The following is a 14,252-nucleotide window of genomic DNA, read 5'->3' on the forward strand; positions in this document are numbered from 1 at the left end:
TTGAGTAGGGCCAATTTTGACGCTTGTTGATGGTCCATTAGCTTTGACGGTACATTTTTTCTCCACTCTTGACCTTCCTTGAGAGACAAGGTAATTGAAGCTGAGTAATCAACCACCATGATGCTGTCTTTTAAGAGAAGAGGCTGAATTTTGTGGTTTTTTTGATAGATATGGGTAAATTCGAGGAGGAAAAATGAGACTAGGTGGTCAATTTTGGAATGGAATGGTGTGTGGGAGGTATGAGTTCACCATGGTTTCTCTTATTCTTCAAGGTTGAGGAGAAGGTGAGTAGGGTGCAAAGAGGAGTGGTGAGAGAGCTGTGGATGATGAGTGGAGAAGTGTGTGTGAAAGAGGAAAATGATAAAGTGGAAGAGAGAGTGTGGCTGCATAGCATAGGAAAACTGGGGTCCACTAATAAAATCATAGCTCACAGCTCGTAGCTCAAAAAAATATGAAAAAATTTGAGGCAAAAGTTCAGCCCACGAGCTACAACTTTTGTTTATATCACCTTTTCAAATTTGGAGAGCAAGTGAACTTTAAAAATTCAGCAAAACCGACCGTTTTTTTCCACTGCACAAGGTCCTTGTGGGGTCCTTCTTTGGATGATTCTTTTAAATACCTCCAAGAGTGAGCCCTCCATAGTGCATGTATGCATGCCACCTACCCTTGACCTTATTTGGTAGGTCTATAATTGAAGATATTGTTGAGATTATGATATAAGTGAATAGTACAACTAAGAAAATCAAATATTGAGGGGTCTAAAAAATATGTACATGTCAAATATAAATAATATAAGTGGAAAAAATATAAAGGGGTCAAAAAAAATCTCTCTCATTATGAGGCTACCATAAAAAGATAAATATTTTTGGTGTTCTAATTTTTTAGAAAAAAAACAAAATAGATGTAGAAAGGGAAAAATCACAATAGTGAAAAAATATACACATAAATAAAACTAGTTTTTTTGGATTTTTGTTGGTGTGGAGTTACACCAAATATAAGAGAAGCTTACATGAAAATATTTCTATATGGAATAAAGAGTATGAAGAATGGTAAGAAAAATGTGGTAATGGTGAGGCAATGTACAGAGCATAAATAACACACACCTAGGTAGAAATATTTAAATAAATATCAAAATAATTATGAAAAAATCTTTTATTTAGGCCCTATATACAAAGAAATATTTACATACGCATGGGCCATAATATACTTTTATTTTTTATTTTATTTTTTATTTTTTGGCTCAACTAGCCCAATGACTAGCAAATTGAGGGTTTTTTAAGAAGATATAGGAAAAGTCCCGTGACTCACGCACGCCTATGTACAGTGAAATGGTAGGGATAGCCACATTGTTTGGGTGATTTTGGTAGGGTGAGGTAACTCACTATGGCAATTACAAAGAGCCGAAAAACGGCTATCACCATCTGTCTTTTGCGATAGAAGGAATAGAGAACAAAAGGGAGAGGAGCTAGGCCTCACCATCCCTTTGTCTACCAATTCTTGTACTTGCCTCATGATCTTCTCTTATTGAGCTTGAGAAACTCGATAAGGAGGCTTGTTAGCTGGTGAGCTTCCTGGTAGAAGCTTAATTCGATGGTCATCATCCCCTCGGTTTGGAGGTAAGTCCATAGGGATATCATAGATGAACACATCTTGGAATCCTTTTGAAAAATTAGACAAGTCCAACTCTTCTTGATTCATATGATTTACATTAGATGAAACATTAGGACCTTTTAGAGACTTTTTGATAACAATTATGTACACAAAAACTGAGCTTTTCATTGATTTATCAAAAGCAAGAGGATTTACAAGTGGTATAGTACGACCAGCTTCAAGATCTTCAGGAGAGAGTTTATTTTTACCTTTGTAAACTCCCTTCTCCTTGGACCGATTGTTGTTATTGTTGTTGAAACTGCCTTGGGAAGAATTTTGGGGCATTAGTTTTTTCCTCTGCATTACTTTTGTCTTTGCTTTCCATGGGCTTGGCATTCCTTCTAGCCCCTTGTTGAAATTGATGTGCGAAGCAACCATAGTGTGGTGGATTACTTCGGTCATAGAACCTGGCGGTTGGGAGTTGACGTACTCGGCCATCTCTTCAAGTAATCCCACACATAATTATTGCTTTGCTTAGCGAAGTCTATCTTTTGAAAGACAGTAGCCTTGAGATGTAAATCTCAAAACTTGTCGACATATTTGTGGATAGACTCATGGGAGAGAATCTTCAAACTACACTATTCGGTAAGCACTTTGTTCTTTGCATCGCTTCAAGGAATTGCTTCATGATGGAAAGTTAGAGTTTTCCATGTCTTTGGGGCTTTGTTGTTGCCACAAAGGCTAGCCCACAATTGACGAGCAAATTTCTGGAAGTGCATAGCTACATTGTGTAGCTTGGAGGCTCCGTAAAGTCCCCCTCTCCAAAGGCCACATCAAATTGATGGATGAAGGCCAATACTTTGTCATTACACCAAAGTTGCCATCATAGGTGATAAAAGAGGTACCCGTTCCTCCCTCTTTGAACTTCTTGAGCTTTTGGGACCTTCACCATGCAGGGTGAGATTTGCGATGTCCTCCCCTCTTGTATTGTCTAGGAGAATAGTTGTAGCTTACGTCGGAAGAGGAAGAAGGTGAAGAAGAAGGAGAAGAGAGTGAACTCTTTCTTACCCTTTTCTTCCTTTGTTTCCTCTCTTCCCTTTTGAAGTGACGAGGAGAACTGTGGATTGACCGTTTCCTCTTGGAAGGAGTGGGCAACCGTCTAGACCGCCATCTTCGTGGAGCCACATCTTCAAAGGAACTTAGGGATTCGCTTCTTTCTTGTTCTTTGGATTCCTCCTCTCTTATGGGAGAGAGTCTTCTTTTGGGAGTCTCATCAAGAGGCCTCCTAAGCTCTCTTCCTCTTGGGGAGGAAGGGAAATCCCATAAGCACGAAGTTGTTCAGTAACTTCGGCTTGCAAAGCAAGGTTGCCCGTAGCTTGCTGCAACCTAGTAACAAGGTAATTAACAAAATTGGTGGCATCATTATTAGCATCTTCATGTGCAAAATCAAAGTTATCAATGTTCATTTTACTCTCTTGGTTATTGTCAACCATGCTAATGATACTTATGTATAGAATTACTTTGTACTTTGGTACCCTCAAAAACCTTAGTCGCTACTCTTCTTTACCTTTGAAAATTGGTTCTCAAGCAGCCATACCTGTGGTTTAGACACTATTGATTGAAAAGGCTAGTGGAGAGGTTCTAACATTGCTCGATCGATAATGGTTCCTTTTGAGCTTGCTCGTAGTTTTATGATGGTTAAGCCAAAGGCAAGCCCCAAGAGGCTCCATTATTAAGACTATAGTTCCCAACGGTGTACCTCAAACTAAGTTCTTATCAACCAAGATAATAGATCCATGTTCCACTTACCCTGTTGCAATAAGTAGGCCCAACCTTTCATGGAAAACTCAAGGACCTCACTTCTTGAGAAAGAAAAGAGAAACCAATAGCTCTGACACAAATGTAATGAAAATGGCCTAAGAACTTTGAGAATAGCGAACTGGGAGAATTAGAGAGAGCATTTTTGTGAGACTACTTTGAGAACATAGAGGGTGAACTTAATTAGCCGTATCAGCATAACCAATGTACTTAATTAACTTGGCATGAACAATACTTTTGCAAGAGAGAGAGTTTAGAGAACTTGACAACAATTGAGGACCAAATTTATGTGGAGCCGATCCCTCCTCCAATAGGCATTTGTATTATAAGTTCTCCCATCAAGAGAGACTTGGTATAATACAATCTTTGTGTTCCTTGTGACCTAGGTGATGCAATGAAGATGGAAATCTTCATGCATCACGTGCATAACATAGACCCTGTAAAAATCATTAACCATCCCCGGCCTCAGTCCCAAGGCCTCACACCTTTAGAGGTGGAGAGAGCTAGAGGGGAATGAGGATAGGGAAGAGGAATAAGAAACATTCATAGAAGAAAGAAATTTGTTTCTCACTTATCATCATCTTCTTGCTTAGCATTCATAATAGCATAGTAATGAAAATAGAGAAGATGACAACATTAAGCATTGGAGCATGGCTCTTGGTTGGATTTGCATTCCATAGCCGAGAGTGTTGGTGTAGGCTCTCAACTTCTCTACAAGCCTGGAGAAGGAGATAGATCTCTTGCAACTCATACAATGAGTATGTGTGTGTGTGGGTGTGTGTGTGTGTGTGTGTGTGTGGGGGGGGGGGGGGGGGGGGGGGGGGGGGGGGGGGGGGGGGGGGGGGGGGGAGGGGGGGAGAGAATATACCCCCCAAGCTAGCCCCCTCCTTGCTTTGATCGACCCCCTCTTCTAGCACTAGCTGGCACTTGATTGGATCTCCTCAAGCTTGGCCAGACACATGCTTAGTGCATATCAAGCAACAAGGGTAGCCTTGGGACAAGTGTCCCCCTTTCCCCTTTGAGAGAGAGAACTTGATAAATGCATAAACAATTAATTAATTTAACTAAATTATCAGTGGATCCCTTGAGAGGCCAACCAATAGGCTTTAGGCACACTATGAGGGCAACATGAAGAGGAGATTGACAAGTGTCCTATTTGCTTTCTTTGTATCAAGCTTGCCTTGTGTGAGGCTGTATGTGTTCTCTCTCTAGCTCCTACAAAGAGGGGTCACCCCCTCATAAGTAGGGATGTGCTTTGACTTTTGAACACCTCAACCCCTCAAGCACCTTAGTCATGGAGCACCTTAGCACCTCAAGCACCTTAGTTAGCAAGCACGACAAGCACCTCAAGCTTGGGCCGAGTTCCCACCTCAAGCTAAGGTCAAAGGACTTTTAACACTAACCATTGGAGGTCTTTAATGAAGCTAACCCTAAGGTCTTTAAGCTCCATAAGCTATACTTGCTCTTTGACATACCATCTGTCATTTGGACCCTTTACCGTTGGCCCCATGTTGAGATAGATCCATAAGCACATGTCTATATTCTAACCCTTGTTCCCGTCTATTCTCCCACATTAAATGATCAATTTAATATGAGAAAATTATTTGGGTTGTTAGATATTAGATTTTATGACAAATGTCGTCTTTTGGAGTGCATTGATTGCGAGATGCAGGCAATAGGAGCAAGGTCGGAAAGCTCTCGGCTTTTGCAAGTTTGGAGAGTTTTCTCGCTTGAAAACTCATCCAATTCATAGGGCAACTGTCCCATTGCGTGTAGGGTCCCTTGGGACATGCGTAGGCATGCTCACTCCGCTAGGAATGATCTGAAACAAAGAATTGCAGCCTGATGTGTTCGTTTGGAGGTTTAGGGTTTCACACCTAAACTGCAAGGGAACACCAAGGGATCTCTGTGAAAGCCTTGGGATGTGTGTACAAGGTTTTTGAGCACCCGACAGCAGAAAGACAGAGAAATACACCACACTAAAATACTGTTACAGCTCACCAGAAAGCTTCCAGATTGCGAGGGAATCCATCCTACACAGGTGTTTTTGACCTACAGGGGTTTTTGCACTGTTGTGCTACCGAAATAAGATCAGAAACCAACGGTTTCAGCCCTCGCCAAGTTTCGACAGCTTTGTGAGAGTTTGGCCTAAGTGTACAGATCGTAAATTGTTAATTGAATAAAGAAATACAAAAAGGGGCGCCAATTTTGGGGCCTACAAGGTGTCGGCCTCATGTGCGCAACAACATTCTAGTCGCTAGATGCAACTGCATTCTCTTTTCTTCTTAGTGCTCTATGTAAAGTTAACAGGTAATTGGAACAGTACCTCCGTCTACGTTGTGCAGGCTGGTTATATTTTCAGCGGATGCAAAGCGAGGGCCTCTCTCCATACGCAATCACATAAGAGTGCATCTTGAAGGCATGTGGCTTTACGCAAGATGCCATTATGGGCTTAGAAATTCACTCTGATATTGTTAGTTAGGGACTGTTACAAAAAACTATCATGCTTGGCAATGCCTTGGTTGAACTGTATGCCGAATGTGGTGCTCTTGTGTGAGATGTCGTCTTTTGGAACACATTAATTGCACGATATGCCCAACAATGGTTGGGCCAGGAAGCTCTGGGCTGTTTTTAGCAAGAGTGAAGCGAGGGTGTTTCTCCAAACTCTATCACCTATGTGTGCATCTAGAAGGCATGTGGCTCTACGCAAGATTCTCTTTAAAAGAGATGTCATGCTTAGCATTGCCTTGGTCCATATATATGCCAAATGTGGCGCACTTCAAAAAGCACAGAAAGTGCTTGGAGACCTCATCATGGTCTTCATGCATTTGAACTAGAAGCAGGTGCTCAAAAGAAGTATTTGTACCAAGTCAATAGTGAGCTGACACCAAAAAGTCGCATATTTAGGATCATACTGGTGAGTGTGTACGTTGGTCAATATGTATGCCAATTGTGGTGCTTACTCCCTCACTATGAGGTTTTTTCACCTATACATTATATATATGTTCATCAGTCTAGGAGCAACTTATCTTTCTATTTGTGCACTAAGCAAGATACTCTCTATTGTGTGCCTTAAACTTCTTCATCTTCTCCAAGCTATGTGGCGTCTTTGCAACCCTCATTCCAACATGACAAGCTATTGGACATTAACAACGTAGATATTTGAGCTTTAAAAAAAGGTGATTCAAAATGCTTGGTCTTGTTGGAATTAGGGTTGCAGTGAAACATACACAGCTTGGAGAAGACGAAGGAAGCTCAAGGCACACAATGGAGAGTGTGCTACTTAGTGTGCAATGAAAAGATAGATAGACCTAGAGTGATGGGCATATATACAATGCACGGGGAAAAAAACCTCCTAAAGAGGGAAAAAATGCCCCGGCAGTCCTAGTGTGTTCACACACATCAATACCACATGTATATGGTAACACGTCTACTTTGGCCCTTACAATACATAGGATTCTACCTTGCATGGCAACTCATATCATTGGAATCATGTAAAACATGGAGGATTTTGAGTGCCTTACAAAACATAGAATTGGGGGATTGCATACTACATAAAGCATTTAATGTCCTTCTAGCTTGCCTAATCTTATATGTAGACGACAAGTTTTAGATATCATAACTCATAAATATAAAGTCTCATGCTTGACAATAGGACTTTATATGGTACCCATTACTTCTTGCATACATTGCAATTTATACACTTGCCATTTGCTTATTGTTTGGGATTTCTTATTACACAAATTAAATTCTCACTTAAAATAAAAATTTTCTTAAGGCTCAAAAGTCAAGAGCATACCTTGTTCTTCTACAAGTCATGTAAAGTTTCAGAAAAATGGAGAAACTTTGTTCTTTCCCATCAAGTTGCATAAGGTCATGGATAGCAGTTGATGCAATCTCTAGACACCTATAAAACACTCAAGACTAATAAATCATTTTCCTTGTTTGTAAAACCCTCGACCTTCATCTATTACTTGTACATATTGAAAATTGGTAAATATATTTTATTCCACTCATGTTTAGAATGTGGTTTTATTCAATCATATGCACACGTCTTAAGACATTATAAAATTTTGTGTGCTTTGTGATTAGCCTTTTATGAAGTGTCTTCTTGAAGAAGTAATTATTAGTTTGCAGTAAATTTGATAAAAACATACATAGGAGCGAAGCAAATTTTACAAAAGCAATTCTGACCCTGATGAAATTGAAGCAAAAATTGACTCCACAGGAACCAAAAGAAAAAACTTTTGCTCCTACCAACTGTGTTCCACTTGAATGATCAAATTTTTTATTTGTGAAAATGAGAGGAATTTAATTAACGGTTCTTCAAAATACTATCATTTGCAAAACAATTGGGTATATGACAGGCACAAACAGCTAAGATCACTTTTCATAGTAACAAAAGGCTACGGCCTTGTAAAGGTCCCCTTTGGAACTTATTGCAAGTAACTTACCAATGTCAGGTACAACGACTTCAAATTTCTGGTATTAGAGCTCGGGCAGTGCTTGTAAAAAAACCTAGATTTAGTGTAACCCTACCGAGAACTTTTCAGATTAACCTCTAAAAATTAAATTTGAAGGTGAGCAAATTTACCAAATTTAGACAAATCTAGTGTAAACCCTAGGTTTAGTGTAATCCCACCTACAAATCTTACAAGTAACTTCTACATATTAAAGTGGAAGGTGCGAAAACCTACAAAATTTAGAGAATCCTAGAATAAAGACCAAAATTAACTTCTACATGTTAAACTGGAAGGTGAGAAGACCCACAAAATTTAGAGAAACCTAGAGTCAAAACCTAAATTATAGTTAAATTACCTCGACGAATGAAGGTCTGAAAGCTTCCAGAAAAAAGTTTATTTTGAGCACTACTTAGCATGCTCCTGGTTATCCTCAATTGAAGACTCCCTAGTTGGGCCACAATTATCCATTCGATGCTTCTGTGGAAGCCAACGCTTTACTTCCATTTCCTTGATTGTATGGGAGTTGAGGCATCTAGGATGTTGTTCATTCACATCTCCCCGAGCAACGTGTAGAAGCAGCAAAGTCTGGAAAAACATTCATTGATCTTCAGCTTTCATGCTAGCCACAAACTCAGAAAATCTACAATGCAACAACAACGCTTCACCTTTGCTACATTGCCACACAGGCGGATGATGCCTTGCATATGGCTCCAAGAATCCAATTGTATTTGCCTCTCCCAATCAGGGACGACTAACACAGAATAGCTGCATAATTCACCTTACTTCTTCACCACACCAAAGCAAGTATTTCTAATCCAAGAAAAATAACTTATGACAAAATGGAAACAGCACAAACTCTGCATGGACGTGGGATGGATGATGTCGGTATGCAATGTAATGTACTCCATACTGAAGCCCGGAGCGAACAATCCAATTCTTTTTCCTCAAATGAGAGTATGCCATATAATAGTAGGAAAAACCTTGTTTGTGTAGGTTCATCAGCTGCCACAGGCTCTCATCATTCAGCAAAATTTCGTCCTATCAGTCGGTTTTCCATTCACGAATCCATAGCACAAAATCACATATTATTGAACCAAAACACGAAACCCAAATGTCAGCCCAATCTTACACAAGGAAATTATGTATTCACTTCAAAATAGTTCTGCTACCTTTACCTGCTGCATTTTGCTGAAGACTTTTAGACACTTCACTTCATGGCTCAAGAAAAAGGCCTCCTCAAACATGAGCTCGTACAAAACCATCTCTTCATCTTCGTATTCTTTTTCCTGGCAACAATTGCCAGTCCCATCACCTTGAGAATACATCACAAAAGAAGTAGAGTATGTTTCATAAATTTTGAGAGACCTTTTACGAGTCAAATAAGTCGTCATCAAGCAAAAAAGACTTACTACAAGAAAGGGAAGTTCCGGGCCCCACAAGAATAGGGTGTCCAATGCAAAAACTGTTTAGAAGCTCAGACTGATGTGAATTAGCTTGCAAAATCACAGACATCGGATTGAAGGAGGCCTTCAAGAGTGGCATGGACTGCATCTGTCTGTAAACATCAGAGATAGGATTTTCAAGTGCAAATCCCTTAGCTTTTGGATACTTCCACCTTGAACCTGCCAACATGGTTTAAATCCTGCAATATTGATAAATAAAAAAGATCACATTCTGCTGAAGCAACACTAAAAGGCTCATGGATTGTCTATTGTGCCCACCTTCCCTGAAATTTTTTCATTCAATTGCTGTTTCTCAAACAATGCTCAGAAGGTGGATCGGCAAGAAAATTAAAGATAGAAGACAAAGACGGAAAGTCTGTTAGCCTAGAACTTGCACCCTTAGATGCAGAAGGGAAGAAAAAAACAATAGAAGATGCTGAAAATGCATCAGGTTCTTTGTAGTTTGTGTTACAGGTTCACCTACCATGTGTTATTACTAATTTTTTTCTCTCTTTTTATAGCACACACCCGTTGGCCCTTTTTGGCATGTGCACAAACCTGGCGGTAGACAACCTAGACTCAGTGGCTGCCCTTTCATTTTGTCCACACAGGTCATTTTTTGGGCCTGCCAATTTCATCATCTTTCTTTTGGGCCACGGGCATTTTGTACATGTCATGGGTGCTGTTTTTTGGGCTATCAGTCAGACGCTGCGCAGTAGTAAACGTGACACAGAATAATTTATCACACTAATCCACCCCTTCCTTGCCCAAATGTGCTACTACTTGGTTCTTTGATTAGGGAAAGTTCCTTAACCTTATATAAAGAGCACCTCTAGGAAACACCGTGTGGTGGATCCAGTATTTTCATATGATGCAATCCAGTTGTGGCGGTTATGGATCTGGCAGAGCAGACTTCTCTCCAGGTTTGCATGGGACCTGGGGGAGTGGTGTTGGCCCTCAGTAGCAGATCAGTGTCAGACAGTATCATTGTTTTAAGTATTCTGCTAGCATTGGTTGCCATGTCCTTCAGCGACAGCAGAGTGATCGGCCTATACGATTGGAGAGCTGGCTGTATGCTAATCTATCTCATGCTTTCATGTCCAGGACCTCCCTATGAGATTTGCAGATCAGTTGTTGTATACTGTACATGCTGCTTTGCCGGTAGGGACATGGATTGGTGGTGCTGCGGTCTTGTTTAGGATGCACCTTAGTACCTTACACGTGGAAGAGACTAATAGCCACTTTCTTTGGATTTCCCTCATTTCATACAGTTTGTCATGCGTTCGCACAGGCTTTGTCTCTTGGGGTGCCGTTTACTGGCTGTCACAATTTTCAGGTTCTCGCCTTACTTTTGAGGGGGAAGCCATTTTCTTGTTACAAGTCTTAGTTACTGACAGGGCACTCTAGACATGTTGCCAGCCACTATACATGCTTTTGATCCACACCCTCGCGAGATCGTTTTCGCCACAATTATTAGCCATTCTTTGGGTTTGCCCTCATGCTCATACCTCTAGCATGTAATTTGTGCTCTGCTCTTTTGTGTGGATGATCGCACAGGCTATGTCTTTTGAGGTGTCAATTACTGGCTGTTACAGTTTCCAGGTCCTCGCGTCGCTTTTGAGGACGAAGGGGAGGATCCCATTCGTGCACTTTGTGCTTTGCTTTGTTGCATGGGTGATCACACAGGCTTTTCTCTTAGGGTGTCACTTACTGGCTGTTACAGTTTTCAGTTCTCACCTTACTTTTGAGGGCAAAGTTGCAAACTTCAAAGGAAAGGATCCCATTTTCTTGTTGACAGATCTTGGTTACCAATGGGGCACTCGGGACATGTTGCCAAGCTATCAACGTGCTTTTGAGCCAAACTTGTGAGATCATTTTTGCCATTGTGGTTGCAATTATCTTGTGAATGATTTGCAAGGCTAGGTGCTCGCATGGTATTGGTGGTCGGCTCTGCCCTTCAATAGATACAAGTGTCAAGAGTATCCAGCACTCTTGTTGCTTCACCTTGGTTTAGACTCTAGGGCATACTTGTATGGCTAGTGTTGTCTCCCTGGCTGGCCACCCACTGCATAGCATTTAGGCTGCGCTGCATCTTTGTCCGACTGCCCACTTCTGGGCCGGCTGCCCATTTTATGTCTAAAGCCCATTATTTTTTGGGTGCCCCTATTTCTTTTGCAGGGCTGTTGGGCTTGCAGCAGCTACAAAAACGCAATGCAAACTGGGAAAATTTGGCAGTTTTCCCACGATAATACCTTCTCTAGAATTTTCCCTTGGATGGTGGGCACAACAGCACCAAAAACGTAGGGCTGTCCTTCCTCTTGAGGCTCTCAATATTTCAAGGTTCCCAAGGATCCCCAAGTTCTCACAACATCTCCCTTAACATAAATTGACCAGGAATGGTGTTTACTTTAGGCCCCTGTCACACTGGGACAGGCAATTTGCGGCCATGCTGAGATGGCGTGCTGGGATTCGGCGAGGGAAAAGTGAAAGTTGGCTTCGTGAGCTTGTCAGAGGGGCAAGCTAGCTTGCTCGACCAACTTTTGATAATAGCGGCCAAGCTTCAAAAGTAAGCGCGCGAAGACACCGGATAGGATTTGACCCCACACGATCGGCCCGCATTGCGGAGGGGCATCCACTTGGCTACGCACTGTTCCGCTGCATCTGTCGCGCATGCTTTTGTTTAAGTCCCTTGTGTGACACAAAATGGTGGCGGCCACTTGCAAAAGTGAAGGGGGCGGGCGCCCCAGTGTGACAGGGGCCTTAGCTAGGGACATCGGAAAGTTGCAGCTTTTGAGTAACTGAGGGAAAACAAGACCTGTTTTGATCTTGCCTGATCTCAAGGTGGCGCTTGGCGTGCTATGTTTATGACCATAAGTCAAATCTTAGCGTCTTGCTAAGATTTGAGAAAGCTTTGATAAACACCGCACGACACTAAAGCGAAAGTGTAACCACGTCTTGCTAAGATTTGAGAAAGCTAGATTACGGGAAGCTTTTACCCAAAGTTGCGTAGGCGCTACTATGGTCCTTCTCATACAAATGCAAATGCAAACAGACCTCCTCTCTATCCCACGCCGCCACCGGATCTCCAAATCTATTGCGATGAAACCCCTCCGAATCAGCCTCCGAAGGTAGGTTGGCCAAGATCTACAAACTAGCAATGTGTACAAAAGTTGCGGAGGGGGGGGATGTTGGGGGGCGATTCTTATATAGGGACTCTACAAAACAGAAAATGTGTACAAAAGAGGGGACTCAAGCAAAAACCCCACGACCCACTTATATAGGGGCGCCTTTTGATAAATATGCCAACTCAGCCCAAGGCTTACATGGCATAAATGTGCAAAGGTGGCACATTAATGCCATGCCACCACCGCATGGCTAGGCTGAAACACCGCAGAAAATAGAGACTCTGACGCCTAAGAACAGAGGTCCCACCTATCACAAACTTATGACGTGTCATGACCACCCGGCCATGGAGCTGATGAGGTGGTTGCTGACGTGGACAATTGTACGAATTTTTGCAAATTGCGTTGATATCCCAAGTGGCAAGCTATAGGATTTCCACAATTTGCGGTGATTGCTTTTGGGGCAGTTTTTGGACCATTTGCTTTTGGGATTGACTGCTTTTGAACTAACTGCTTTTGGGGCATCCCTTGTAAGAATAAATAGAGCCCTTGGGGCCTCACTCTGCAGAGCATCTGAAGCAGAGTCTTAGAGCAGAGGCCCTCGGGAATTGTAACTTTGCTCAAGTATTAATATAAACATAAATATCGAAAGGGGCGCCAGATTTTGGGGCCAATATCTCTGGGCACAAAACTAGGCCGGCCCGAGTCGACTCTCTCTCTCTCTCTCTCTCTCTCTCTCTCTCTCTCTCTCTCTCTCTCTCTCTCTATTAAAGTTCAGTGATTTTGAAGTTTCTGTTCGTGTGCTGCTATTAATTTCTCGCTTGGAGTGTCCACGCCTATTACAGTGGTATCAGAGCTCAGAAAGATTCTTCTTCTATAGAGGATTCGATCTTTTTTGCAGCAAACGCAAGTTTTTTATTAAAGAATCTTCGTGCCATTATTTAATAAAAAATGAATCTTCGTGCCGGACTTATTAGGCACTCCCACCCTTACTTCATCGTACATCGGGCGCGCTCCCGTCTTCATCGCTCTCTATTACAGGGCATAAGCCATAAAGAACCCAAGAAGTGCACATGGTTTTCGCGGAGAATTTGACAGAGATAACACCTCTTGGTGAACAGGCAAAGAAAAGTTGAAATCCGGCACAGGAACTCAAGAAAAGAATAAAGAATACGACAAATTTTCAGCAGGAAAGTTTGCCAAAAGACCTTTCAAAATCTCTTCAATGGCTGAGAATTTGGATATGCGACAGAAGGTAAAATTTTTCAACTCGATACTTGGCAGTAGCAGAGCAACCTGCAGGACACCTAGGAAGAGGGGGCGCCCAAATGAGAGTGAAGGCTGATTTTAGTATTCAGCGTGACCTATAGAGAGTGTGTGAGTAGTGGGTGCAGGTTTACAGCTTTAAGGGAAAGCTTGTCTTCTCCTTTGTCTCATGTAGCGCGATGATTTGCTCTCGTGCATCTCTCTCCCCCCTTCACACATATGGTAATGCCCCTCTAGTTGGGCTTCTCAATTGACTATGTATAGTTCTGGGGTTTTATGCACATTTGCCAAGGCAAGAGCCTTCTAAACAAGAACCAGATTAGCTAATTGCTAACCTGCACACGTACGCTCAGTTCCATGCTAAAAGATTGCGAATTTGGAGAGTTTTCTCGCGTAAAAACTCTTCCAAGTCACAGGGGGGCTGTCCCATTGCGTGCGGGAGCCCGTGGGACACGCTAGTAATGTTCACTCCGCTAAAAACAATCCAGAACAGAGAATTATAGCCTACTGTGTTTTTCTGCAGGTTTAGGGTTTCGCACCTAAACTACAAA

General features: G+C 42.0%; 1 protein-coding gene across 14 annotated transcripts in view; it reads right to left on the reverse strand.

Moving 5' to 3' along the window:
• Positions 1 to 14,252, reverse strand: part of LOC147440459 (tRNA-splicing endonuclease subunit Sen2-1-like) — a 121,113-nt gene that overhangs the window by 24,183 nt on the left and 82,678 nt on the right. For 13 of the 14 annotated variants that reach the window (XR_015190404.1, XR_015190403.1, XR_015190400.1 and 10 more), the window contains 6 exons: positions 9,281 to 9,513; positions 9,047 to 9,183; positions 8,728 to 8,909; positions 8,537 to 8,636; positions 8,227 to 8,456; positions 7,208 to 7,315 (listed from right to left, as the gene is read on the reverse strand). Coding sequence is in view for 1 of the 14 variants with exons in the window: in XM_086530203.1 (XP_086386329.1) it covers positions 8,277 to 8,456; positions 8,537 to 8,636; positions 8,728 to 8,909; positions 9,047 to 9,183; positions 9,281 to 9,503 (822 nt within the window). In the remaining 13 variants the exon portion in view is untranslated. Of the gene's footprint in view, positions 1 to 7,207; positions 7,316 to 8,182; positions 8,457 to 8,536; positions 8,637 to 8,727; positions 8,910 to 9,046; positions 9,184 to 9,280; positions 9,514 to 14,252 lie in introns of those variants that run through there. The other variant, XM_086530203.1, reaches the window with a different exon arrangement.

This window comes from Adiantum capillus-veneris, chromosome 15 (genome assembly GCF_014529385.1).
Source record: "Adiantum capillus-veneris isolate H3 chromosome 15, ASM1452938v2, whole genome shotgun sequence".
Taxonomy (NCBI): domain Eukaryota; kingdom Viridiplantae; phylum Streptophyta; class Polypodiopsida; order Polypodiales; family Pteridaceae; genus Adiantum; species Adiantum capillus-veneris.